This window comes from Oncorhynchus nerka, linkage group LG2, assembly GCF_034236695.1.
Source record: "Oncorhynchus nerka isolate Pitt River linkage group LG2, Oner_Uvic_2.0, whole genome shotgun sequence".
Taxonomy (NCBI): Eukaryota; Metazoa; Chordata; class Actinopteri; order Salmoniformes; family Salmonidae; genus Oncorhynchus; species Oncorhynchus nerka.
In genome coordinates this window covers 52083299-52108869 of record NC_088397.1, presented here as the reverse complement: position 1 = coordinate 52108869, position 25571 = coordinate 52083299, and the positions used below count along the sequence as shown (strand labels likewise).

The window sequence follows — 25571 nt, the reverse complement described above, 5'->3', positions numbered from 1 at the left end:
CGCATGAAAGCGGCAGCTCTAGCTGTTAGCTCAGTGCGGATGTTGCCTGTAATGGCTTCTGGGTGGGATATGTACGTACGATGTTGTCGATGCGCTTATTAATGAAGCCGGTAACTGATGTGGTAAACTCCTCAATATTATCGGATGAATCCCGGTACATATTCCAGTCTGTGCTAGCAAAACAGTCTTTTAGTAGCTTAGCATCCACTCGAGACTTCCTTAGCATTAGAGATTACGCACCAGCTTTTCTTAACAAAGAGAAACACCCCTCTCCCTCATCTTTCCCGAGGCTGCCGACCAGTCTTGACGATGCATAGAAAAGTCAGCGATATGTATATTATCCATGTCCTTGTTCAGCCACGACTCCATGAAATATAGAATATTACACTTCTTCATATAGTTATTTTTAGTTGAGTGTGTGTGTACCAGCTTGTGTGTTGATTTTTGTTGACCTAACGGTAGGTAATGCCACATCAATCTAAATGTAGAACCTGGCACACCTTTCTCACTTGAGCTGAATGTTTTGTCACTTTACCGCTGCTTAATGGAAAACTGAGGATTTGCATGTCCGGTGCTCCCAATACAATTCCACTGTCAGTCCTTACCCCCAACAGAGCCTGGACAAAGACACCATTATATCTCAGTGAGTGAAGGTACAATGCCACTATAGTGACTCACCACAGCACCTGAAAGAGTGCAGAAAATTTAAATACCATTTACACGTTGAAAACGATAAACGTGTGCCTCAACCCCAGGAATTTGTATAGTAAATAGTCAGAAACAGTTTTCTTAATTTTACCATTCATGTTTTATTGTTTATGAGGAGCTTGTAAGAAATTACAAATATAGAAATGTAGCAAATACAAAACAATTCACATTTGAATGCCCTTTCACCTTCAACTAAAATCATAAACATTTGAAAAGGGATATGGCAACTTTAGTCCACACAATTCGGTACGTATTTACGAAATACAGATAGCTACAAGTTCATACCAGTGTTACCCGTATCAATGATTACAGTGGGAAGTTTAAACTTAACTTTTAAAGTTTTAGTTTTCATAAAAATAGAATATGCCTTTAACAAAATACAATCAAATCCTTCCATAAAAGTTTTAATTTTTTGATCTTGTAAAAATGTGCAGTATTATGTCCAGTGTTAAGACAAGATCAACTTCACACATAAAATAGGAAGGAAAAAAGTATAAATGCATTTATGTACAAGGCATCCATTGCTACAAAGAAGCTATTCCTCAGTAGGCGAGTTTGTGTCTGTACTGTATGTGCTGTATGTTGCCTTTATGGGTCTGAATGTTTCTAGGTCTGTTTCACACCAGTGTGGGCACCATGCCAGTGTTTGGGTGATGGGTGTAAGACAGGCTGACAGACGGGTGCAGGCCGGAGGGTGGGGAGAGGAAGTGAGGGGTGTGGCTGTAGGAGAGCTGTGACCCTGGACCCAGCGAGTAGGGGCCTCCGTGGTCATCGAGGGGGGGACCCTGTGAAAGGTCAGGGTACTGCTCCAACATGGCACTCTTCTTGCCCTTCTTGTTCTTGTTGGACGCTTTACGGTTTCGTGTTTGGATACCATCTTTCTTCATAGTAAGGGGTCTGTTGACCTGTCAAAAGAGAAGTGTACCTTAATTTCACATACATAAATTAGTACATTCTATTTCTTATTAACCTGATACTACTATACTACAGGGGATAGATCCAAAAAAAACTCTATTGAGGTTCAAATTTAGGGTTGAAGTTCGAATTTATGTTCAATGACTTGGGTTCAGAATCAGTAGCTTGGGGTTGTGTGGGGTTTTGCCGTTTCAATCACTGAGGAAGTGCTAGCTACAAATGGTAATAGTAGTTCTCTAGCTAATTGAGAACAGTCAATGTATCTTGTTCATTGACTCACGTTGTGCAGCTTGAAGTAGAGTCCACAGGCGTTGCACACAGGCTCACCCCTGGCGTTCCGTCTCCACAGCGTGGTGGTGCTGGTGTGACAGTTGGCACATTGAGTCCCGGCCCGCTTGCTGACAATCTGAAACAGAAAGAGAGAAAGATAAGTCAATTCTGTAGATTAAAGATGAGCTCCAATGTTTATTTGGATTCATTGTGTTTTTCGACCAATTGATTGGCATGTCAACACCATAGAATTTACAACGGATTATGATCATATCTTATCCGGTCCTTATGCCATATCATACCAGTCTTTTCTTTGGTCGGATCAGGGGACGATTTTGGCCATTCATCTTATGGTAAAGCCCACAGGCGTTACACAGGTAGTGTCCTGTTCCATCTCGACGCCATAGAGGGGTGGCAGTGGCTCCACAGTTGACACACTCTCTGGCCTCTGCCACAAATCACAGACACACAAATAATTATCTGGAATCCCACAGGACGTTCAGAGGACAGAGTAAAATTACTTAGGTGGGATAGCATGGATATGATGCATGATGCTCACCTGGGGGAGACAGCCTCATCTTATTACATAGTTTGGGGGAGTAGGAGGAGGGGCTCATCCATGCCCCTGGGGAGGAGTATAGGCCTGCCATTGTGTAGTCCTGTGGAGAGGTCATGTATGAGCTGTAAGGGCCCAGCATGTGTGAATGGGAGTGGGGAGATGGTGTGCACACACTCCCAGCAGCAGAAGTCAGATTCAGAAAACTGCTTCCACCACTTCCACCCAAAGGACTCAAGCGCTCGGCCTTCAGGGCCTCCTGAAGCCTGGGACTCTCCTTGCCATCCCTACCTGGAGAGGAGTACCCATCTCTGGAGGTGAACGAGGACGTGGCGCTGGAGGCATAAAGGGAGGTTGGGGTGTATGGGTGCAGAGGAGTCTTAGTGAAAGGATTGCTGGTCCAGGTAGAGGATGATGGGTTGTATGGAGAGCTCAGAGAGTGGCTGCCAGGGCCATCCAGCCATTGAAGGTTGCTCAGGAGAGAGGGCGAGGAGTACACCTGGCGAACTGTATGAGAGAGAAGCAGTAGAGAGGCACAGTTGTCAGGGGAGTCCCTGATTACAGAAACTGTACATTATTTTAAATTCAATATTAATTATTTCTATGAAAGGTCACCATAAATGTTTTAAAGTTATCTTGTGTTCCTCGCTTCTGACCTGAGCTCTGTCTGTAGCCTGATGGAGCCCTGCTGTGGCTGGGGTTGGAGAAGTATGAGGGAAGGCTGGTGTAGTCAGTTTCGGGGTTGGAGAAGAAGGGCTCTCCCTCCTCTCCTGGAGGTAGTAAGCCAGGCTCTGAGGAGAAGCTGGCCAGGGGATCAGAGCTGAGCAGAGCCGGAGACACCCAGTGAGACTGTTCAGAGGAATCCTCCATTCTTACAGAGATAACCACTAACTCTGAAACAACAGAAAGGATTAGGAGAAACCGAATTATTCCTAGTTGGAACCTGATTAGGAGCTATAGCAACAACCAGTACCAGCATCTCAGTAGGCTGATGTGAAGTGTTTACAAATACTGTTTTTTGTGAGGCTGCCATTTTATAGAAACACATGTAACTTCAAGACATGAAGGTCACTCAACAGCAGCAGGTTTTCAAACTTCCCTTTCAAGGATCCTCATTTGACTGTGGCTGAAAGTAGACCCTAAAAATAAATAGGCCTATCTGTAACTACAAACAGTGAACAAACGTTTTCTTACAACCAATGACCTTTATAGGAATTCCTATTTAGGGCTCACAAGTGGGGCAGCAGTCTAAGGCACTGCATCTCTGTGCTAGAGTTGTCACTACAGACACCCTTGTTTGAATCCAGGCTGTATCACAACCAGCCGTGACTGGGAGTCCCATAGGGCGGCGCACAATTGGCCCAGCGTCGTCCAGGTTTGGCCGTTGTAGGCCGTCATTGTAAATAACAATTTGTTCTTAACTGACTTGCCTAGTTAAATAAAGGTTAAATGTCAAAACAGAATGTCAGTTCTAAGGAAAGCAAATATAAATGTAATAATGAAATTGAAAACAGTTCATTAGATGACAATAATCTAGATGTTCAGCATTTAGATAATTTGATGTAGTTCAGTGACAATTTAGCATAACATAAAGTGCATAAGCCTAGTATAAATGAGTTTAGTGTGTAGTGGAGGGTAAACGCAAATAAACACAGTTACCCCCCCTACAGTTTCCACACTTTTTGCCGAAAAATACACTTAATGTATTGGAAGCGTTACTTTTTTCCCCATGACCGGCGATCACAGTTGTTTGCCCACCTATTTCTTTTTTTTTTACCACTACATCGTGATCACATGCACTGTAGTGGCTAATTGATTATATAATATAACAGAGAGTGCTTCTAACCAAAACAAATGATACATCTATGGAAATAACAGAAGTAGTGTCTGCTCTGGAACACACCGTGCATGTTGTCAGTAGTAGAGACAATGTTGACCCATATCTTTATTAACTTGTGATAAGAGGAAAGAGGAGCCTGATAGGGTCTGATAGAGTCTGAGAAAATCAGATAGAGCACATTATTGTCATACTAAATATACCCAGCACCAGTGATACGACGGAACACCAACCCTAATCTCATCTGATTAATAGAAATGTGTTGTCGCACAATTACTGCTGACTACCACCCGGCAGACCATACAAAACCACTGTCATGGAACTTCTCTGAATAACAAACGGTGCAGAATAAATCAATGCTATCACTGCAACAACAACAACAACAAAACTATTTCCTTAATAACCATGTTAGGAAAATAGTGACATTTCACTGTCATTTTGCAATGGAATTTACTCTCGTTTGTATACCAGCCATTATGGCAAAAATAATTAGACGTTACAAAAAAGTTGTAACGTAACATTTTTCTAATTAAAAAGTAAATGAATTAAATGAAAATGCTTGATAAATTCACATCCATGAACATCCATGCACCATTTCTCCACAACACATGTTGATAAGTATACTCTTGTCTGTGTAGAAATAATTCAACCATCTACTCATTGACTGTAACTGTAGGATTACAGTTGTTGTTACCAAAATGTAAAATTATCTAAAGAGGTCATTGCCACTCACCATTACCATCTCACATATGGTTGCAGCCAATCAAACAACTAATGGTCTGGAGTAATACAGAAGGCTAACTTCCACAGGTTTCAGGTAGACACCATTACACTTGTGATCCTCCACTATCATTCAGGCTGATATTGTGAACACTATTAGAAAAAAAGGTGCTATCTAGAACCTTTAAGGGTTCTTCGGCTGTCCCCAGAGGAGAACCCTTTGAATAACCCCTTCCTACACGTGGTTCTACATAGAACCCAAAGTGGGGACCTCCTATGGGGACAGCCGAAGAACCCTATTAGAACCGTTTTTTTTTTTCTAAGAGTGTACAGTGGCACTGTAATGTGACAGAAACGCTGCACCTACCTGAGGTCCTTGTGAAGAGTGGATGTCAAAGGAGAGCTGAGGATGGCCGCAGTACAGGATACCCAGCTAGGTGAGAGATTGAGAGAACACACCACCCTGAGGTTCCAGTGTCTGGATCTATGTCTGTGTGGGCAAATCGCCAGAAGAATAACTGAGGTCTAGTACCCCTGGAAAAAATGACTTAGGTTAATGTTAGAAAGGGAGCGATGGGAGGGGTTAGGAAGAACTCTTTTGAAAGACACACCTCCTGGTCCTGCTATACCAAGAGACATCTAATTTGTCTGCTTGGGTAGACTCACTATAGTCAGTCACAACTACAAATTGTCAGTAAATATACCCAGAAACTCCTTATAATCATTATATACCTCTGTGTTATTTACAGGAATGGTAAACAGGAACTTTTTAACATGATTTGTATACGATTTATGTGAAGGAACTGTTGTATAAAAAAAGGGGAGTTGACGGGTATTAAAATGACGTGTGTGTTAATGTGACTTGTTTCAGTTATATCTCGACCAATATCTTAGACTAGTAAGATATCCAAGTCAGCATTTCACTGCCTCCATTAGACTTTTGCGCTTTGGAATCTCTTCTCAGTATTTGCTCCAGAATTACAATCTTTATTGAGTCATGCAGCCAGCTTACAGCGGGGACTGTTTTTGTCTGTTGATGGATATGCATACAATGCAGATAAGACCAGACACACATGGAAAAAGGAGAGGCGGGCATTTAAACAAAGCAAGTGAAAAATGCAAAGAATACATTTCTCTGTGGTTCAGCACAGCTTAGAGTGGAGGACAGTAATGCAAATCAGGAGAGGTGCTGTAATCATGGAGAGAGATATGGTCTGGACACAGGTATGCTTCAGACAGGCCTCACTCTGTCACAGTCATTTGGTAGTCAAAGCATCCCCCACTTTCCTCCTCCTTTGTTCATTTACAGTTTTCAGGGAAATTAGGAGAGAGTTAGAGAGAAGTGAACCTTTTAATTGCACAAGAAACACGTCCTACTGTAGCTCACTGCCTGTAACTGTCTTTTTTGAAGAAGAACAGACTTTACCTGAACAACTGCTGCATAGTCCCTGTTCTATAATGGTGGTGAAAGAGAGCATTCAAATACACAATATTCAAATTCGAACAATACTGAGGAAATATATAGTGTTGATTGATGAATGAAGCATTAAATCCAAAGTCGTAGAGATCATTTTCAGCCTTATGGCTCACTCAACGAAAGGGAGAAACATTGAAGATGAGAGCGAGAGGATGAGGTGGTCCTGACTGTGTACAGCTGGGTTTGTGTGAGGAAAGGAGAGTGGTGGAGAGCGGTGGCGAGGGATGTGGCTGGTGGCACTCTGTCAGCGAGCTGCTTGTCTCTGATAAGAGGTTATCAAGATGAAAGGGGGAGGCCAGGAATTACACTGTCACCCAGTAAACACAGAGGAATAAAGGCACCTTGCAAAGCCATGCCACTCATAATACACATGTGTATGAGTGGGGAAAAAATAAAAAAAAACATTTACACACACAAATATACATCTCTGTCTTTGCACTGGCATGCGCCGTAAAACACACACACAACACACACACACACACACATAAATATATCTGAAACTGAAAAAGTATAACCTATATTATACAGTTAAGCAATTTTACCATAATAGAATTGGTTATACCATGATGATGGGGGGTGCAGGGGACACAGCGGGTGGCCATTGAGGTCAAACCTCCAATTCCCAAGAAACAGTCTTCTTTGTATGCAGTAGTCTTATCTTTACCACACAGAGGCTGCTGAGCCATTCTCAGACACTGGTATACACCCGGGACTACTGTGCCCCCACCCCCCCCTTCTCTCTTGCTAACTCTCAGACATGCTGTGTCTCTGTGTACATGAAGTGTGCGCTGTCAGAGAAAAATTGTCTAGGGCATCTATACAGTTATAACAGTAAAAACTGGGATTATTACACAAATCATTTAAAATGATTACTAATTAAATATTTACTCAATAATGGTCAATCACAAATTATAGGCTGGTACCACACCCCAACTGCCAGAAAACCCTGACACACCCCAACATATTTGTGTGTATAAAACTCTAAGCAAGGCTATTGTCAGCGCTTCATCTGATAAATACAAGATATGCGTCTTACACAGGCCCTGAAGGGCACATCTTAGCAACAGCCATATTCACAGAGCTTTGTTTTTAAGATATTTTATTGCAATACAAAAAAATACATAAATATGTGATTAAAATGTTTCACTGCCATCTTTGATTTGTTGGTTGTTGTAGTTCTCCAAGTTGTCATTATTATTCTAAATATAAAAATCAGAACAACAAATATGTGTTATACTGTTGCAAGTGCTTGAAACACCATAACATAACTTTACTGTCTAATTTGATCTTTCCTATTGGAAAAGATAAGATCTTTCCTATTTGATACTCTGATAGCCCCCTTTTTTTTCCTTTTTTTTTTTTTACAGATATTGTGATAATGATATCACATGATGAATGTATTTATCAAAGTAAGATCAAATCTTGAGTGTATAATATGATATGATATACCGTCTTGATTAATCATGGCATTGGTGATGATGACGATGGTAACAATCACCACACCTTGGAACAGTGATAGCTGATAGAACTCCTTCCAGAAATCCTTGTGTCGACCCATATATAACATCATATGACGGACCACCCTCTGGTGAAGGAACTGTTTCATTGGCTGAGGGTCTTTCATTTCAAGTCGTCTTCACTCGATGGTTAATTGGCTTCATTCACTTTCATGTAATTGGCGCCGTCGTTGAAGCACTTGCCAAGGCGCCAGGCTTCTTTCTAGCAGCTTTCTGCACTGGGATGGGATTTAAATGCAAGATTTAAATCTCCAAAAATGTAACGTCCATTGAAAGAAACTTCAGTACAAATTGTTCAAGTCAATAACCAGCTGAATAAATGTGGGCAAAAAAGGAGGAAAATTGTGTTTCGAATTGGGGTTGTGCGCACTGCCAGGAATAGGTTTTACTTCGTGTTGCCCTCTGATAAGAAACAAAGACAAACGTGAGATAAAATCTATAACATATATCTATAATTACCTCAGATATTCGATTTATTAAGTCCTTTAACCAAAGTTGTTGCCATTGTTGAATATGTTTACAGAAAGTGATGGGACATAACATAGCTGGTAAATTAAGACAGGGAAAAGGTGCACGCAGACAAGTCTGTTTTCAGATAAGATCGGCTACCACACGTCTGAACTCATTACGGAATTGGGCAAACCTAAACCTCGGCAATTCTGCATAAGTCCGAAAAATAATATTAGACAATGCTGGCCAATGTAGGTTTGTCATTATTTATAGTTGCCATATGTTCCCCTTAATGCGACTTGTCTCTGGAAAGGAGCTTGGAAAGGGTAGATCACTTTCTCTTTGGGAATCCCCTCCTTTTTTTCTGAGACGCAACATGGGGTCAAATTATGCTACTGTAAAAAAAAAAAAAAAAAAAGTTTTAAACGGTGTCAAATTACTATAAAGTTCATAGTTATTCTACAAGGTATTGTTTGTGATAGCACAGTATCAAATAACGTTCATATCACAAATGTAATTCATCAATGATAATTGCATCATTGTATCACTGTTCTGTAAAGTGAACTGTCATATAATTTTGTGTGTGACACAGTCCCAAAATGAGATGAAAGGGGAACTCAGTGTGTGCTCAGGGTGGGGAAATCCTTCTTCATGAACAGATACAGTATGTAAATTATTGCTTCACTAACATGTACCTAGCAACCACTGGGACTGACTTTCTCACCAAAGAAGTGAGCCTAGAGGGAAGTGCAGTCATTCTGCAGGTGAGTCTTGTTTGTGGTACTTACTATCAATCTGTCCCAACACATTAAATAATTCAACAGCTGCTGACAGTGGCTGCTAGTGTCTTTTCTCAGCTCATAACAAGACTCATATTAGTCTTCATTCAGATCTGAGACACTGCTGCGGTAGATAGTTTTAATTTTAATTTTACCTTTATTTTACAAGGCAAGTCAGTTAAGAACAAATTCTTATTTTCAATGACGGCCTAGGAACAGTGGGTTAACTGCCTGTTCAGGGGCAGAACAACAGATTTGTACCTTGTCAGCTCGGGGATTTGACCTTGCAACCTTACTAGTCCAACGCTCTAACCACTAGGCTACCCTGCCGCCCCGGCCAGTCTCTGGGTAAGCCCCTGTATAGGGGCTTTCACTGTTGCCTAACTATGTTTAACATCACGTCAGAGACCTCTTTCTCTGCTCTGGAGGTTTGGAGAAAATAGTGACCTGACTGACTTTCCATTCATTGTGATACGTAACAAGACTGAGCTGAGCAACAAATGTGATGTTAGTCACTAAACATTAGGGTACATCTTAATGATTTTCTGTGTTTTTTCCTCATTTTCTCCACTCCTGTGTCGACACTGATCTGATAACACAAGATAGGTGAAACATAGTAGCGGAGGCCCTGACCCAAGGCTAACCTACCAGATATTTGCCTTCACTATACACACACATACTGAAGAAGGTTGACACTGAAACGTGTCTGACTTCACTAGATATTACTTGAGTTATTTCACAATAGTGGAGGTGGAGGAAGATGAGAGGAAGCTACTGCATCGTTAGTGGAAATGTCCTCAGCCTGATCTCTGTAACCATTAAAAAGAGCTATCTGTCCAGAACAAGCTAGCCAATTGGCTTTTCCTTTTTTGTAGATGTGCCGGAAGCAAGCTGTGCTGTGAAGAGATACAGTTGAAGTCGGAAGTTTACATACACTTATGTTGGAGTCATTAAAACTCGTTTTTCAACCACTCCACAAATTTATTGTAGACAAACAATAGTTTTGTTAGGACATCTACTTTGTGCATGACACAATACATTTTTCCAACAATTGTTTACAGGCAGATTATTTCACTTATAATTCACTGTATCACAATTGCAGTGGGTCAGATGTTTACATACACTAAGTTGACTGTGCCTTTAAACAGCTTGGAAAATGCCAGAAAATGTCATGGCTTTAGAAGCTTCTGATAGGCTAATTGACATCATTTGAGTCAATTGGTGGACCTGTGCATGTATTTCAAGGCCTACCTTCAAACTCAGTGTCTCTTTGCTTGACATCATGGGAAAATCAAAAGAAATCAGTCAAGACCTCAGAATTCTTTTTTGCAGACCTCCACAAGTCTGGTTCATCCTTGGGAGAAATTTCCAAACGCCTGAAGATACCACGTTCATCTGTACAAAAAAATAGTACGCAAGTATAAACATCATGGGACCACACAGCCGTCATACCACTCAGGAAGGAGACGCGTTCTCTCTCCTAGAGTTGAACATGTTTGGTGCGAAAAGTGCAAATCAATCCCAGAACAGCAAATTACCTTGTGAAGATGCTGGAGGAAGCAGGTACAAATGTATCTATATCCACAGTAAAACAAGTCCTATATCGAGATAACCTGAAAGGCCGCTCAGCAAGGAAGAAGCCACTGCTCCAAAACCGCCATATAAAAGCCAGACTACAGTTTGCAACTGCTCATGGGGAACAAGATCGTACTTTTTGGAGAAATGTCCTCTGGTCTGATGAAACAAAAATGGTCATAATAGCCATAAAGACCATCGTTATGTTTGGAGTAAAAAGGGGAAGGCTTGCAAGCCGAAGAATACCATCCCAACGGTGAAGCACAGGGGTGGCAGCATCATGTTGTGGGAGTGCTTTGCTGCAGGAGGGACTGGTGCACTTCACAAAATAGATGGCATCATGAGGAGGAACATTATGTGGATATATTGAAGCACCATCTGAAGACATCGGTCAGGAAGTTAAAGCTTGGTCGCAAATGGACAATGAATTTTTACTTGGATTAAATGTCAGGAATTGTAAAAAAAAAAAAAAAAAAACGGAGTTTAAATGTATTTGGCTAAGGTGTATGTAAACTTCAGACTTCAACTGTAGGTGCACAGTACTGTGAGGGAAGAGCCAAGGGGGACATTGATGTGGCAAAGCCCTTTTCAAATGCAGCCAGGACAGCTTTACAACAGGTGAGCGAGTCAGCGTTAGGTCTCTTTGGGGCTTGCAGTTGTGAAAGTGATGAAGACTGCAACCACTAAGACGGGTGTTTATTCAGTAGTTTATTATCCAAACTATGGCATAAAAAAAATGTATGCAACTTTGAATCACTGTGCATTATAGTGCTAGTGTATCAAACTATCCCACAATGACTGGAAATAATGTGATGTTTAACATGTTTATTTTGATGTTAAAAGATACATTACTCCCTACAGTACAAAAAACACACATCGGGAAATACAGGACAATTCCAGATAACCTGCAAACAGCTGGAAGAAACTCACAAGTGTCAGTGCTAAGACCAGCACCTGCCCCACTGCGGGAGGTAAAGTTCTGAAAGACCTCGGCACTGTGCAAAAATAGTGACCCGGTAAAGGTACTGTGAAAGAAAAGGACACATTTGTATACCACATGAAAGGAACAAACTCATTAAATGTAAAAACATTTTTTTTTAGATCCTTCAGCTTATGGTCAAACTCAAGGCTTTTACTACTAAAATACACTGGTTGCATGCATGTATAGCTTTGCTCAACAGACACTGACACGTACAAAATCATGGATGTATATGAAACAGTGGTTTCATTATAGAAATAAATCAGGATAATCTGGAGACTAAGGTGATGCCCAGAGAAGAAATTAAACCAAGATGCAAGTACTACAATCTCAAGAGGTAACACATTCTCCCCTGACTTCACTTGTTCTCTGGTCATTTCCATTCTGAAAACTCTTTATTTCACAAACTACTGAATACAGTCATGTCCACTCCAAGATTTCCCTCTTTATAAAACTCTGTGTGATTTATCCTGAAGACAAATGTTTCGGTAATGAACCTTGCTGCGTTTCAGACAAGCAAATCTGTTAAATAAATGCAAGTCATAGCAATTGAATCAGGGAGTTTCTTTTACAAGTCTAGACACAAAAGGCAAGTGAGAGATGACCAACATGTAAAAACATTTTGGTACAGGTAATTATATAAAAATGCCAAGATGTTACTTTATTCTTGCTCTGGTACAACTAATTTACAAGCGAGTCCAAACTCTGGCTATGCTTCTTCCTTCCCACCAAAACATCCCAATTTAAAGGTATACTTTTCACAATTAACTTGCACACCTCACCTCTATAGTTGTTCAAATAAGAGCCTAAAAAAGACATGTAAATTGGATTTGGTGGTTCCTAACAGTTTAAGGAAAGAAAATCTACCACTATAATTTTTCTGTCTAACACAAGGATCACCAACTCGATTAAGCCGCAGGCTGAATTTTTTTCTTGAGTGGTTGGTCGCGAGGCCGGAATATAATTACAAAAAAATGTGTAGACTGCAAATTGACCGAAAGAAGCCCAACCAGATATGACTAAAACAATCATTTCAAACCTTGCTACATGTGTATACAATCACATCTCTATTATGCATGGAAATACTTCGGAACAGATTTCCTAAATTAAAAATCATTTGGAGCTGATTTCCTGATGTTTTTACAGTATTATGTCCAACAACAAAAATATACTCTTTTGGGGGGGGGGGCGCTAAACGTGGGCCGCCAGTTAAGGATACCCGTTCTAAAATAAATGTGCGGGAAGGGGGAAGGAGTATGACAACTGATCAGATTTTTCTTCATTAATTTTCCATGTTTGGCATACACACAGTGATACAAGCATTGAAAGATGTGGTAAACAAAGTAAAAAGCACTCCTCTCCCTGGGTCTGTTTCAAATTCCCTTCAGTCCTATTACATCTGGGGACCTAGTCAGAACAAATACAAAAGTCTTTTATTTTTCATACCCTCTGATACAACATACAACTGATCGAACCAGGATTTTAAAAATATAGTGGCTACTTCAGCACTGCCACCCGTCTTCCCACCAACACTTGAAAACAATGGAGACGAACAATAGTAAACACACAACAAAATAAAGGAGTTGACGTTTTAAAAATGCAGTGACAATGAAAAGCTTAAAAAAATACAAAAATAAACTACACAAATATCTTCTGCATCAGTGCTTGCTAATTTCTGGGGAAGATTTTTGCAAGATGTGTGTGTATGCTGCAAGTTTCAGTCCTAGAAAAGTCGGTCTCACTACATATGTTTTCCTTCGTCATTCGATTCGTTGTCCTCTTCATATAGCATCAGACCTCAGTTCTCATCTCAGGGGAAAAGCACACTGATGAGATTACTAGGAGACTGGAATCCAGTATGATATCAGAATCGATTGGTTTCTTAAATTAAGCACATTTCTCCTTGAGGGAAAAATAACCCCTTTTGTTTGTTTTCTCCATTTTGATTGTTCCTCCCATCTAAACTAACACCACCACTGCCTCTTGTTCAGCACATCCTCAAACTGTACATAAGCTCGTGTAGTCTCACTTACAACCCCCTCCCCACCAAAAAAAGAACATTAAGCTCAGGCCGGCTCACAGCTTGTGAAGCTGTAAATGTTTCTCTACAATTGTTGAACTACTGAAAGTAGCCAAAAAGATGTATAATAAAAGTAGCTAGAGAGAGAAAAAACTAAAAAAAAGTTATGAAGTAAAAGCTATAACGTGCTTTTTTTAAAAATGTGTTGCTCTAGAAATAGTGGGACAAATAGAAAAAGGGTCTTGCCTACAGAACCATATCTCTTATTGACTTCCATCTAGGGTTTCTGCTGCCATTTTGTTTATGTTGCTGGCTGGATGTAGGTTAACTTGAGAATGGGGTGAAGTCAGGATGAGGATGGAGGGATCAGTCTTCCTGGTCAAAAAGGACAGCGGGGGGTGTCATCTGTGCAATCTCACGGGTCCGTTCTTGCTTTCTTTTGACCAGCAGCCTTACTGCAGGGGCAGACAGAAAGCAAAACATTTATTGAAAATAATTTGCCATTGTTGAGAAAAATATTCATCCACAACCAGTTAGTGATGATAATGGGTGTGGAATGTAGGCTAGATTAAATGGAACCAGGTACTTACGCATCAGGCGAGGAAACTGGTCTTTTTGGGGCAAGTTTTGCCGAGGCTCCATCTTTGCTGGACTCTAAAAAGGGGGAAATCCATTAAAGAGAAACCGTACTTACAGACTTAAAAACAAGTACAACCATAATTATAGAGACGCTGCTCCATTTTGCTGAACAGCAGAATTTAAATGAAAGTTTACCCACCTTGCAGCCATCGGACTTGTGTGGCAGGGCCGTAGCCCTTCTCGTTGCGCGCAGCTATGCGGAAGATGATGGCGGGCTTGGTGGTATAGTCTATGTGGGCATTGGAGAGGCTGGAGGACTGCACCAAGCAGGAGGGGTTGGGCCCACAGTACACCCGCATGAAGGCCAGCTGGGCTGGGGTGGAGGCTTTGGGCTCAGCTGTCTGGGTGCTCTGGATGGCCAGGTACACAGAGTACTCAATTATCTTCCCTGATGTCACAGAGGGAGGCTCCCAGGTGAGGTGGGCACCATCTGGGCTCTGAGAGGGAAAGATGGAACCGTTGTTTTAACGCAAGACCAGCAGAAAAACAATCCATATTCCATCAAGACTAGAAAAACTACAACCTCTGATTATTTGTCAAGGGTAACATAAAACAGTAATTGTTCCGTTTCTAGTTTTACCTTGCTGATTTTGATGGCACAAGGTGCTCCAGGGAAGCCTGGTAAACAGGTCTTAAAAGCAGATATCTCTGAGAAGAAACCACGACCACAAGCGTTGATACCAGCGACACGGAACTTGTAGGCTGTGCCAGGCTGCAGCTCCATTTTCTTCATCTGGTTATGGTCTGGGATGGCACCCGAGTCATCCTACAACACACACATCGTTAGTGCTGCACTGAACTCTGCTCTCAAAGCCATAAAAGGCATGAATCCAGCTTTGAGGCTTACCTCCACTTGAGAATCGTCCTCTGGGATGAAGTGCGTAACCACCATGTTTGTCACCTTGACAATGCCAACGTCAAACCACTGGTTCTCTTTTTTTACAAGAGTCTTGATAGGGGCTGGTTGAGGGTTTAGCTTCTGTATATTTCCGCAACATAAAAAGGGAGTTAAAGCATGTTGTGCCATTCAACATTCCTCTCAAATTCTGATCACAGGCAGGATACAAGCAGGACATTATGGGTACTCACCCCACCCTCAATGCCATTGGCCACCTCTGCTACAGCAGCTTGCAGCTTGGCTGGACTGGCAACAGAAAATGTGCTTGAGGGGGCCAGGGCTGCAAGGGGACAAAAGGGAGAAGTCAATTTAAGACCTAGAGAAACTATTAGTAAGAACAAAGAATTACACTCCTAAAAGAGAATTTAAAGAAATACTCACTCTCAGTGGATGTGCGCGGCAGCAGTGATGCCACAGCGCTGGAGACAGCTGCAGCCATCTCGGGGTGTCCGTTGCTCTCAGACGCAGGGTCGTTGAGGCTGTCTGCGGGGGCAAGGCCCTCAGTGGGTAGGGCCTGGGCATTTCCTTGCTGCTGGGCCAGAGCCTGGGCCTGGGCCTGAGCCTCCTGGAGCTGGTGCTGCTGCTGGACCAGGGCTGCCAACTCCTGCTGGGTCAGGACGATGGGGATTGTGATGGCCTGCTGTCCGGTCGAGCCAGAATTACCCTCGTCTATACATGCAGGGGAACGCAGTTTGATTGTGAGATTGTTACAGTTGGGGAGCGGTTGTCTTCACACACATTTAAAGTATTTTGACATGAATCCATTTATCATCTACCAACAATTGCCTGGTAATAAACTGCCAATCTGAGGGCCATACTTACTCATGACTGCCTGCTGTGCTGCCTGGAGGACTGCCTGAATGGCCAGGGCCTGGGCCTCCTCTGTGGCTGCAGCCTGCGCCGCTGCCTCCGCCGCTGCGGTCACAGCCAGCTCCTCTGCAGACAGACCTGTCCCCATCTGTCCCTCTGACAGCTCTGGGGACAGCCCAGTCTCCATAGCGGTCTCTCCCCCCTCCGTGGCCGCGTCTGTCTGCATGGGCTCTTCTGTGGAACCCGCAGCATCCTCAGTGATCGACAAAATGGACTGGAGATAAAAAGGGTAGAAATTAATGAGTGCAAATTCTCAAAATGGACAAGATGAATCAATTATTTCCATATATTATTGATTTTGGGCATTAGTTGCTGATAATTTGCCTAACCATGCCAGTTAAGTAATTCTGAACTAAACTCTTACACTAGCAATTCCACAATTGTTATGCTATCAGTAGAGTATAGACTGTCAAAGCATTGTTAGTTCAGTTAGGGGTTTCTTTACAGGTACTGAGGGCCCCGGGGCTGGTGTGGACTGAGTCACAGTAGTGATGGCTCTGCTCTGGATGGTGGCTGGGGTTGTTTCTGATGCAGTGGTGGAAGGAGTCTCTGTACTGCTGGTGGCACTGTCTGCTCCATCTGCTGTAGGAAACACATGGCATTAAATATAGCCCTAAACATTCAAATAAAACCATTTTAAAAAACAGTATCTATTCTAACGGTATACCTGTGGCAGTAGTTGCCGTGTTGGTGGTGCCAGTCTCGTGGGTTTCACAGGGGGGGTTGGAACACACCCTCTGCGCCGTCCCCGTCTGGTTCCCGGCCATGTTTGAGCTGGCCTGGGACGGGGTGCTGGTGGTCCCAGTTTCGTGAGTCTCGCAGGGTGGGTTTGAGCACACCCTCTGTACAGTGCCAGTCTGCCCATTACCCATGCTGGACAAGGACTGAGTGGCAGTGTTGGTTGTGCCCGTTTCATGTGTCTCGCAGGGTGGGTTTAAGCACATCGTAGAGCCCACGGCTGGCTTGGGACTCTGCACAGTTCCGGTTTGGGCTGAGCCCATGTTGGAGCATGCCGTGGTGGGGGCGAATGTGGTGCCGGTGCTCAGGTTCTCTGGTCCCTGGTTGCCTGTGGCTGTTCCGAGGGAAGAAGAGGTGGTCGTCTGAGGAGGAGAGGACAGAGATGGGGGGTGAGAAGATGAGCTACTCTGGACAGTGCCCATTTGGTTAGACCCCATGATGGAGTGGGTGATGGTTGAGGTGTTAGTGGTGCCCATCTCGTGGTTCTCTGATGGAGGGCTTGTACACACCCTCATTGCCCCGCCCATGTTGGTGGAGGCGGTCGTTGTGGTGTTGGTGGTGCCCGTCTCGTGGGTCTCACAGGGGGGGTTGGAGCAGACCCTCTGCACCCCACCTATATCGGAGGAGGCTGTGGTTGCGGTGTTGGTGGTTCCTGTTTCGTGGGTCTCACAGGGGGGGTTGGAGCAGACCATGGTGACAGTGCCAGGGACATCCCCGACCTCAGTGGAAGAGGGCTGCTCAGAGGTGGGGGAGGCCAGGAAGGACACAGGCAGGTCCTGCACTGGCTGGGCCTCAACCCCGCTGGGGGTGGTGATGAGAGTCACCTGGGTAGGCTGGTTTGCTGACTGCAATGAGAGCACATCAGTTATTGATTATGATGGAGAAAACCCAATCAAAAAGTTATCCACATTGTACAGCATTGCATGTCCCAATTCTCAAGAACATAATTGGAGCTATAGCTACATATCTGTATTAAAGAATAGCACAGTCGGCTTACCGTGGTGGAAGCGGAAAGGGTAGTAGCTGTGGTCAGACTGGTCTGGGCTGCTGACACAGTGATGGCAGTGGGGTTGATAACTTGGCTGGACAGGGTGGCGATGGTGCCAAGGGTGGTGATTGGAGTTGCCAGAGAGGCATTGGCACTGGCTACAATGCTCCCTGCCAGACTGGAGGAGACTGTCCCTGTGACAGTCCCCAGGGTGGTGACACCTAGGGGAACGAACAAAGTACTAACTCAACAAGGGGCAGACAGCTGGAACTATGCGTGATTTTGTTTTTAGCCGCATACATATGAATTGAACAGACAGCACCTGTTAATAATTATGAAAATGTTATCCATACCAGTTGTTCCCTTGACGACCAGTGTAGTTATATTGGGCTTGACAGAAGACATCGTGACCGGGGTGACGAGTCTGACTCCACCCATCGGTACAGTGCGCAGAATGGTGCCAGGTTGGCCCGGGGCTCCCTTCAAAACCACCTATAAAAACCAAGGGGGAGGTCAAATAATATAATTGAGAAGCTAGGGGGCACTATTACACTCTTCCACTGGGGCGAGACATTTGATACAGCTATTGGTAGCACTAATCATCAGAGAAGATTCAAATATAGTCCCCAGAGGTATGCATGCATTTCAACTGCTCCAAACACTGCTGTACTTAGCCGTATGATATTTATCAAATGTAACTAAATATAAAATGCCACGTGACATTTAAAAGTTAAAAAAGGCACCAATGTCAAAACTGAAACATCTCAAATTGTTTCACATAGCCTATAAATATTATGCATAAACATATATATGCATATTCTACAAGAGGTTGTAAGGGTCATCATTTCTGTGAGGTACCTGTGTCAGCCCTTGCTGGCCAGTTGCAGTGCCAAGCTTGGGCATGGTAGTGATGATTTTGCCTGGAGTGCCAGTGGTCATCATCTTGGTGCTGATGATGGTATAGGGCGTCTTCCCTGTGCTGCTGGTCACTGTTAGCAACAAAACAAACTGTCAGCATATGGTCCTCTTGTATTGTACTGAATTGTCCCTGAAACATGAAGCCAGTGGGTTCTGACCTGTGGCTCCAGGCTGGGTCATAATAGCAGACATAGGGATGGTCTTGATGATGGTGGTACCCTGTTTGGTTATGGTGGGTGACATGCCGCTGATGTTCAGGATGGTGGGTTTGTTCCCGGTTCCTCCCGCCTGGGATGTGGTGATGATGGTGGTGGGCTTGCCGTCCGCTGAGGTCACCAGCTTCAGTATGGTGCCGGCAGGGAGAGAACCCTTGGTCTACGGGAGACAAAGTGGATTATGAACATGATCAACTGAAAGCAGGCTGAGCCTGCCCATGGAGTTTTAGCTACCTCCTTCTCCTGCTCTCATGCAGATAGCTGACCTGTATGAGCTGTGTGAGAGGGTTAGTGGAAGCCTGGCCTGTAACAGCCGATGTCTGCACTGGATTGGTTTGTACCACAGACATCATCTTGCCAAGGTTGGAGATCTGCTGACATAGGAGAGAGACTCAAGTTTATGAGTCACCAGAAAACATCACAGTATTTGGCGCCAGGAGATCAGTGTCATGTGGACAACTGAACGGAGTACGGCTGAACTGTGAGTACAGCCAATCTAACTGACCCTGACAGTCGTGCAGATCTATGAACTCAAGCTGTTCCTTATCTTGGAGGTTGCCACAGCCACATCTTCTTTCACGGGTTCATGCCTAGGCCATATAAGATTCATCTGATACGTGTGGGGGACAACAACAAAAAACTAGCCAAAGTGTGAAACTATTTCTCAGTTCACAGCATGCATATCAAATTCTTAAGGAGCGAGATCTTGTATAAGGAGAGACATTTCTCACAACCTTCTGCCTGTATTCCCTCCCCTCCGTGTCCTGTAAGACTGTCTAGTTCTCTCACCAAAGTGCCGCTGCCTCCCATTGTGAGGGGGCTCTTGACCAGGGTGATGGTCTTGGTGACTCCTCCCACCATGGTGGTAACCACCTGGTGTTGCTGGGCTACGGTAACCGTGCCCGACTTGTGCACAGTGATGATAGGTCTGTTGGGCGTGTTGGGTGACGATACGGTCGCTGTGCCCACCTGAGCTGCAGCTGTCTTCAGCATGCGAGTGGCTGGGTTACTAACCTGGAAGTAGAAAATACAAACTGTGTTAAGGGTGTAAATTCTAAACTGGGCCATGACAGAGACTACCTGACAAACCCATACATTCTGCCATTGAGTTTCATTTTTTTTTTTTTTACAGACTGATATTTGATGAGTCTTACCATGAGAGGGTCTTACCATGAGAGGAGATGCCATTTTGACTGTGGTGGAGCCAGCCATGGTTTTGACAAGGGTAGCACCTGCTGGAATGTTGAGTACAGTGCTTGAAGAGGGTGGGATCTTCTGTGTGGCTGCTGCAGCTGCAGCCAAAGCTGCCATGCCACTCATCTGAGGGCTGCTGCCGACTGGCTAAAAGAAAAACAAACAGTCCTGAGTGAGACAATACTCTTGGCATTACTCTCGAGACAACTTTTTATCCTTGAATAACAAAACCATTTCACAATTGTCCATACTGTTCCTTGGGTGGTCTGGGCAGGAACAACCATGCGAACTCCTGGAAGAAGTGTGACAGGGGATTTCCCAGCCTGGTTGGGTCGCACAGTGACAAGGGAGGTACCCGTGCCAGACGGAGGCGCTGCAACCTTCAAGATAGCTGTCAAAACAGAAAACCTGCTCAGTATATAGAGCCTTCGGGGTCTGCTTTTTACATACCATTTGGTATACGGTTATCAAAATACAATGGGCTGTAAAGATGAACAATGAAAACTGTGACAATAGTCCATAAAATGGTACAAACAACCTCCACTTAACAAGTAGGACATCCATGGTTTTACCTGGCCCATGAGCTGTGGAGGCAGCCAGCGGGCTTCTGGGAATGTTGGGAAGGATTGTAGGGGAAGAAGCCTGGGGCACAATAGTGATACCTGTGTGTGGTAGGTTCTGAGCAGAGGGAGCAGCTGTGGCTGGGCCCTTAGGCAAGTTCCCTTGCAGAGAGGTGGCGGCATTGAGGGCCGGCGAGGTCACAGCAGTGGCAGCAGGAATGTCGTACTTTTGTAGCTGCAGCAGATAGGTGTCTGCAGTGGACACAGCGCCCCAGCTTACCTCCAGGGAGTTGGTGTTGGCACGGACTAGCTGCACTCTCGAGGGAGCGTGTGGCCTCTCTGTAACCAAAACATAAAATGGTCCCATATCTTATAAGCAATCAACAGAAGCAGAGAAAGCCTCACCAAGAGCACAGTTGAGCAAATACTGTGGGCTTGGCTTTACCAGAGTAAAATAGCAAATAGGAGTTGACTCACCTGTTTCAAGGTACCAGAGGTCTTTACAGCAGACTTGGTTGTTCCATGCTTTACGGTAACCGTCACGGCCACTCCAGACATACAACCTAGAGTTGATGGCCACCGAGCAATGTCCTGCCCGGGCCCTTGGGATATTGTCCTCCAGAGTATCCATCACCACTGATTCCCAGGCCATGGAGTCTGGGGTAAAAAAGAAACATGAGGTTTACATTTGATTTTTTTGACAGTAATATAACTTGACCACCAGGTGACACTGCCATTTACCAATGAATGTTCACTCAGACTGAGTTTGTTGGAGTCAATCAATTCATAATACACAAATCAAATCTAGAGAAACAATCAGTGTGTAAGGTTTAATGCAAGTAGTAGCACCAATAACTGAAAACGGAGAGACGAACCAAGATTTAGGCAGGCCAGTGTGTTTGTGCACTTCCATTCCTTCTCATGTGTGGCCACCTTCACATCATCCATAACCAGGGGAACCCACCCCCCAAACACAAACATCCTACAATGAGGTAGACAAAGAGATGAGAATCAAGCAGTCATCAAAAATAGGCTACTGCCGAGAGATTTAACCAATTGTTATTCCAGAGATCTAAATGATCATAATATAATTTGTATAATTTCAACAGGTATTCAGGGAGATCTCACTTGTTTGTGATGGTGGTGGCAGAGTGAAGACTCCTGGGCAGAGGTGCTGTGCCATTCACTGATGGCTTAGTCCAGGTCAGGGTGTCTGCAGACAGAGCAGGATAATTTAGATAATACACCGACTAGACTGATTTATGCAAATAAGAGACAAAGAGTGATTATATACAATAATATGGTAATACTGTTAACTCAGGAGCCTACCGATGTCAAGTGTCCATAGATCTCCCAGACGACAGCCACTCATCCCTCCATAGATGATCAGGCGAGATTTCTTGCTGTCCTTTTCTGTGTACACTACGGCAGTGTGGCTCTCGCGAGGAGGTGGCAAAACACCATAAGTAATTGGTATATCCCAGCCCACAACACTGGAGCCAGCACGAAGCTCCAGGGTGTACAGATCATTCAGGTATCTAGTTACAAAATAGAGATTTCAGTCAGAAAGTATTTCGAATTGCTTACTACAAAATCTCTGTTTGCTTCCATTCCACAGCATCATTTATCCATATACCCCACTGGTCACATTTCACATCTCCTTCTTAAGGCATCCGTACCTGGGGATGTTGTTTTTGGGGTCCTCGCTGTCATTAGCCAGTCCTCCAAACAAGTAGCACTTGTTACCCACCAGCGAGAAACTGTGGCCAAGTCGAGGACAGGGAGGTGGGCCATTTTTGGGAGTCTTAGCTTTCAACTTTTTCCATTCCCATCTGCTGGCCTGAACAAAAAAAAGCATATGCAAAAGATGATAGCATGCTGTAATCCATTAATCATAATCTATTTAGAAGTACTTAAAGACAGCCATTTACCCCTGGCTTTAGCTCTACCAATGTTATAGCAAGAATGTGGTGTAAGCATTCCATTACCTGTAGCTCATAGAGATCATTGCTGTATTTTCCATATTCCACCATTCCACCAAACACCAGAAGCCGGGTGCCATCACAAACAAAACCATATGCAGCACATCCAGGGGGAATATCACCACGAACCGCAGGGATAAACCATTGGTTTGTTGCTAGATTAAATAAATAGAGGTTAGTCTGTGTATAGACAGATAGACATTGTTGGGTGGTCAAGTGCTGGGTAGGCCTATGATGTGAAGCAAATGCTCTTTTGAGTAAATATTTACTCGAGCATGTTCCAAGCATCTCTGACAAATGTAGCCTGCATCTTCTTGTTTGAAAGTTTCACATGAGAAGTGTATGTTCTATGCATTGTACTTTTATCTGCATAACCCAAAGTTTAAAAACATCAACTGAAATTTCAACTGTGTAACGTCATTGCGCTCTCAAAAACGTAACATATAATAATAATAATTTAACACTTATAACTGTGCATGTTGACTACATAAGTATTTCTTTGGAACAAAATGTTGAAATAAATACATTTGTAACTCGGGACAATATCAGTACAGTAAAGTGAAAAGAAATTGAGTGCATCCAATAATTGAGTGTTCAAAACAGTGCTCCTGTCGTCCATTTTATTTTAGCGCGCCATTTTCATTTGTGCGCTTTCCGTTCTTTGCCACCAGGCGGCGACAGTTTGTCAGGTAATGTCAGACTACATTTCTCTAAATCTAATCTCCAGCACACTACACAAAACAGGCTGCTGACAACAGCGGGCGAATGCAACATATAGAGGGGCCATCGGATTAGAAGAAGAAAAAAGTATAGTAGAATGACGCATCTCCTACAGTAATTGCTAATATCAAATAAATTATATTATGGAGAGTTGGCAATATGCAGATTCGGCTGCATGGTGAAGTTATCTTACCTGTGTTGTAGACATGCAACTCATCCACAATTCCTTCATTTCCTCCTCCAAAAACAACCATCAATTCCTTTATAGCAACGGCTCTGTGACCATGTCTGGGCCGAGGGACAGGGCCAGACCATCCCAGTACCCGCTTCCATCGTGGCTGTAGAGCTGAACCAGTCATGTCCTCTTCAGGGAAAAAAAGGGTTGTTTAAACAAAAAAACTCCAAAGCAAGATTGATGACAAGTTCTGATCAAGTCTATTGATACTTGCGAATTGAGGATAAAACTATGACAAATTGTGCAGAGTGAAAACTGCAGGTGCAATCGAATGTTGGGCCCAAACCCGATACATTGATAGCGTGCATTTGAAAAAAATAATATTGTAATTGTAAACTCCAGGGAAGTCGCCATTTTCCCGACGTTTCGCAAAAAGCCGGCAATTATAATAATGAATTATGATACACCTAATAGCTACTCACTCTAAAGATAAAATGTATTCGACATCACAACTCAAAGCATAGAAGTTATATTGCGCGTCCTTAGAATTGTTTTATGCGTTTGCATCTTGCAGTTAAAGCTTTGAAGCAACCCTAAAGTGCCACTATGGGAGCCGCCATCTTGTATAACAACCAAACAAACCTCCGCCAGCCTGAAAAATGGCGGAAGAGAAGACAAATGAAAGACATACGTGTGTTAAATTAAGCTTTAACCTACTGCTTCAACAAGCAGGTGTACTAGCCATATCCCACTACAGTCATATTACTAAATATGTGGATCAAGTGTACCACTAATAATACACGAAAAGCATTTGCAATTAGACCCGTTTGTGGATTGCGATTTTCACGCTTCTCTGGGAGTCGCCATATTTGTCACATTCATTCAATCTATCGCCGCTTCTGCTTTGCATTACAATTGTATACATCTTTCAAGTGGAATCGAATATAATTTCTCAGATGCACAATACCACGTGAAATCTGAAACTTTCACAACACATCAATTAGAAACCCGCGCATGCACTACAGAGTTATGGCTAAGAGACTATCGTAGCCAGCAAACTCACAATGTTAGCATGGCAGACTTATTAGCACAGCGTCCTTTACCAATTACATACAATAGTTAGATAAATATAAATTCATTATATAGCCAGTGTAATTTAATTCAATATGTAACATTTCAAATAAATTGTTGTTATTTATCATGCCGTCTCTGGAATCAGCCATCTTTTCGAATATCGGCCTACTTTTAAGCTCCCTCAAGAAAAATGGCCGTACAGTTCGCCACAACAAAACACCTATATTTACAAAATCTGACATCCATAAGACATATTACTTACTTCTTTCGGTGTACTATTTCCAATAAGACGATTTGGGTGTCTACTCATGAATCACTAGCCCAAATTCATTCGATTTGTGAAGAAGTATTCCCTCTCATGCCTGCCTGGAAGCTGCCATCTTCTTGACAACCAAAAGGGGAGGAAAACAGCATCTGGCGTCACCCAAAACAAACATGGCGACTGGTATAGAACCGCTATGCACACTGGACATAGATAAACGTGCGTTTTGACTTCAAAACAACCTACACAATTCAGTGTAATATCTTTGAAATGGGCATTTACATTTGGACATCAAATATTTAATTTAGTTCGTTGGAAGTTATCATACTTGCACGGGCTACATTGTCCCTTAATAAAGATGGCGATGCACACATATTTCAGTTTAGTACACGATTAAGCATATATAAGAGTTGTGCTATTTATGTTATCTAAATAACTTAAATAACAAAGCACATAATAAACTGAAATTATGAACATTTTGTTTTGGGGGACTTCACAGTCCCATTCAACACCCACTGCTAATTGCCACGCCCCC

General features: G+C 43.2%; 2 protein-coding genes and 1 long non-coding RNA gene across 10 annotated transcripts; all 3 read right to left on the bottom strand.

Annotated features, from left to right (window-relative positions):
• Positions 1–784: 784 nt before the first annotated feature.
• LOC115137496 (GATA-binding factor 2-like) lies at positions 785–6666 on the bottom strand. The gene is made up of 6 exons (XM_029673826.2): positions 5374–6666; positions 3106–3342; positions 2453–2956; positions 2196–2341; positions 1904–2029; positions 785–1613 (listed from the first exon to the last, which is right to left on the bottom strand). Exons 2-6 carry the CDS (start codon positions 3317–3319, stop codon positions 1326–1328), a joined length of 1278 nt encoding a protein of 425 aa, XP_029529686.1. The 5' UTR covers positions 3320–3342; positions 5374–6666; the 3' UTR covers positions 785–1325.
• Positions 6667–7585: 919 nt separating this feature from the next.
• On the bottom strand, positions 7586–8761 carry LOC115145602 (uncharacterized). Its single transcript, XR_003866008.2, has 3 exons — positions 8460–8761; positions 7933–8218; positions 7586–7682 (listed from the first exon to the last, which is right to left on the bottom strand). It is a non-coding gene; the product is annotated as an uncharacterized LOC115145602 (long non-coding RNA).
• A 2853-nt stretch (positions 8762–11614) lies between these two features.
• LOC115137450 (host cell factor 1-like) lies at positions 11615–25220 on the bottom strand. 8 transcript variants are annotated; one of them, XM_029673770.2, is made up of 28 exons: positions 25037–25218; positions 23719–23889; positions 22812–22960; positions 22503–22663; positions 22153–22361; positions 21952–22036; positions 21699–21805; positions 21301–21480; positions 20836–21162; positions 20515–20654; positions 20240–20410; positions 19859–20083; positions 19336–19443; positions 19013–19229; positions 18795–18925; positions 18290–18428; positions 17946–18157; positions 17458–17793; positions 16878–17310; positions 16656–16792; positions 16163–16424; positions 15722–16009; positions 15532–15620; positions 15290–15421; positions 15023–15208; positions 14582–14879; positions 14394–14457; positions 11615–14258 (listed from the first exon to the last, which is right to left on the bottom strand). In XM_029673770.2, exons 2-28 carry the CDS (start codon positions 23882–23884, stop codon positions 14219–14221), a joined length of 4992 nt encoding a protein of 1663 aa, XP_029529630.2. In that variant the 5' UTR covers positions 23885–23889; positions 25037–25218; the 3' UTR covers positions 11615–14218. The 8 variants fall into 8 exon arrangements, with proteins under 8 accessions (XP_029529630.2, XP_029529650.2, XP_029529643.2 ...); XM_029673790.2 differs by having other exon boundaries at positions 16656–16789; XM_029673783.2 differs by having other exon boundaries at positions 19336–19440; positions 25037–25217.
• Between the last annotated feature and the right edge of the window lie 351 nt (positions 25221–25571).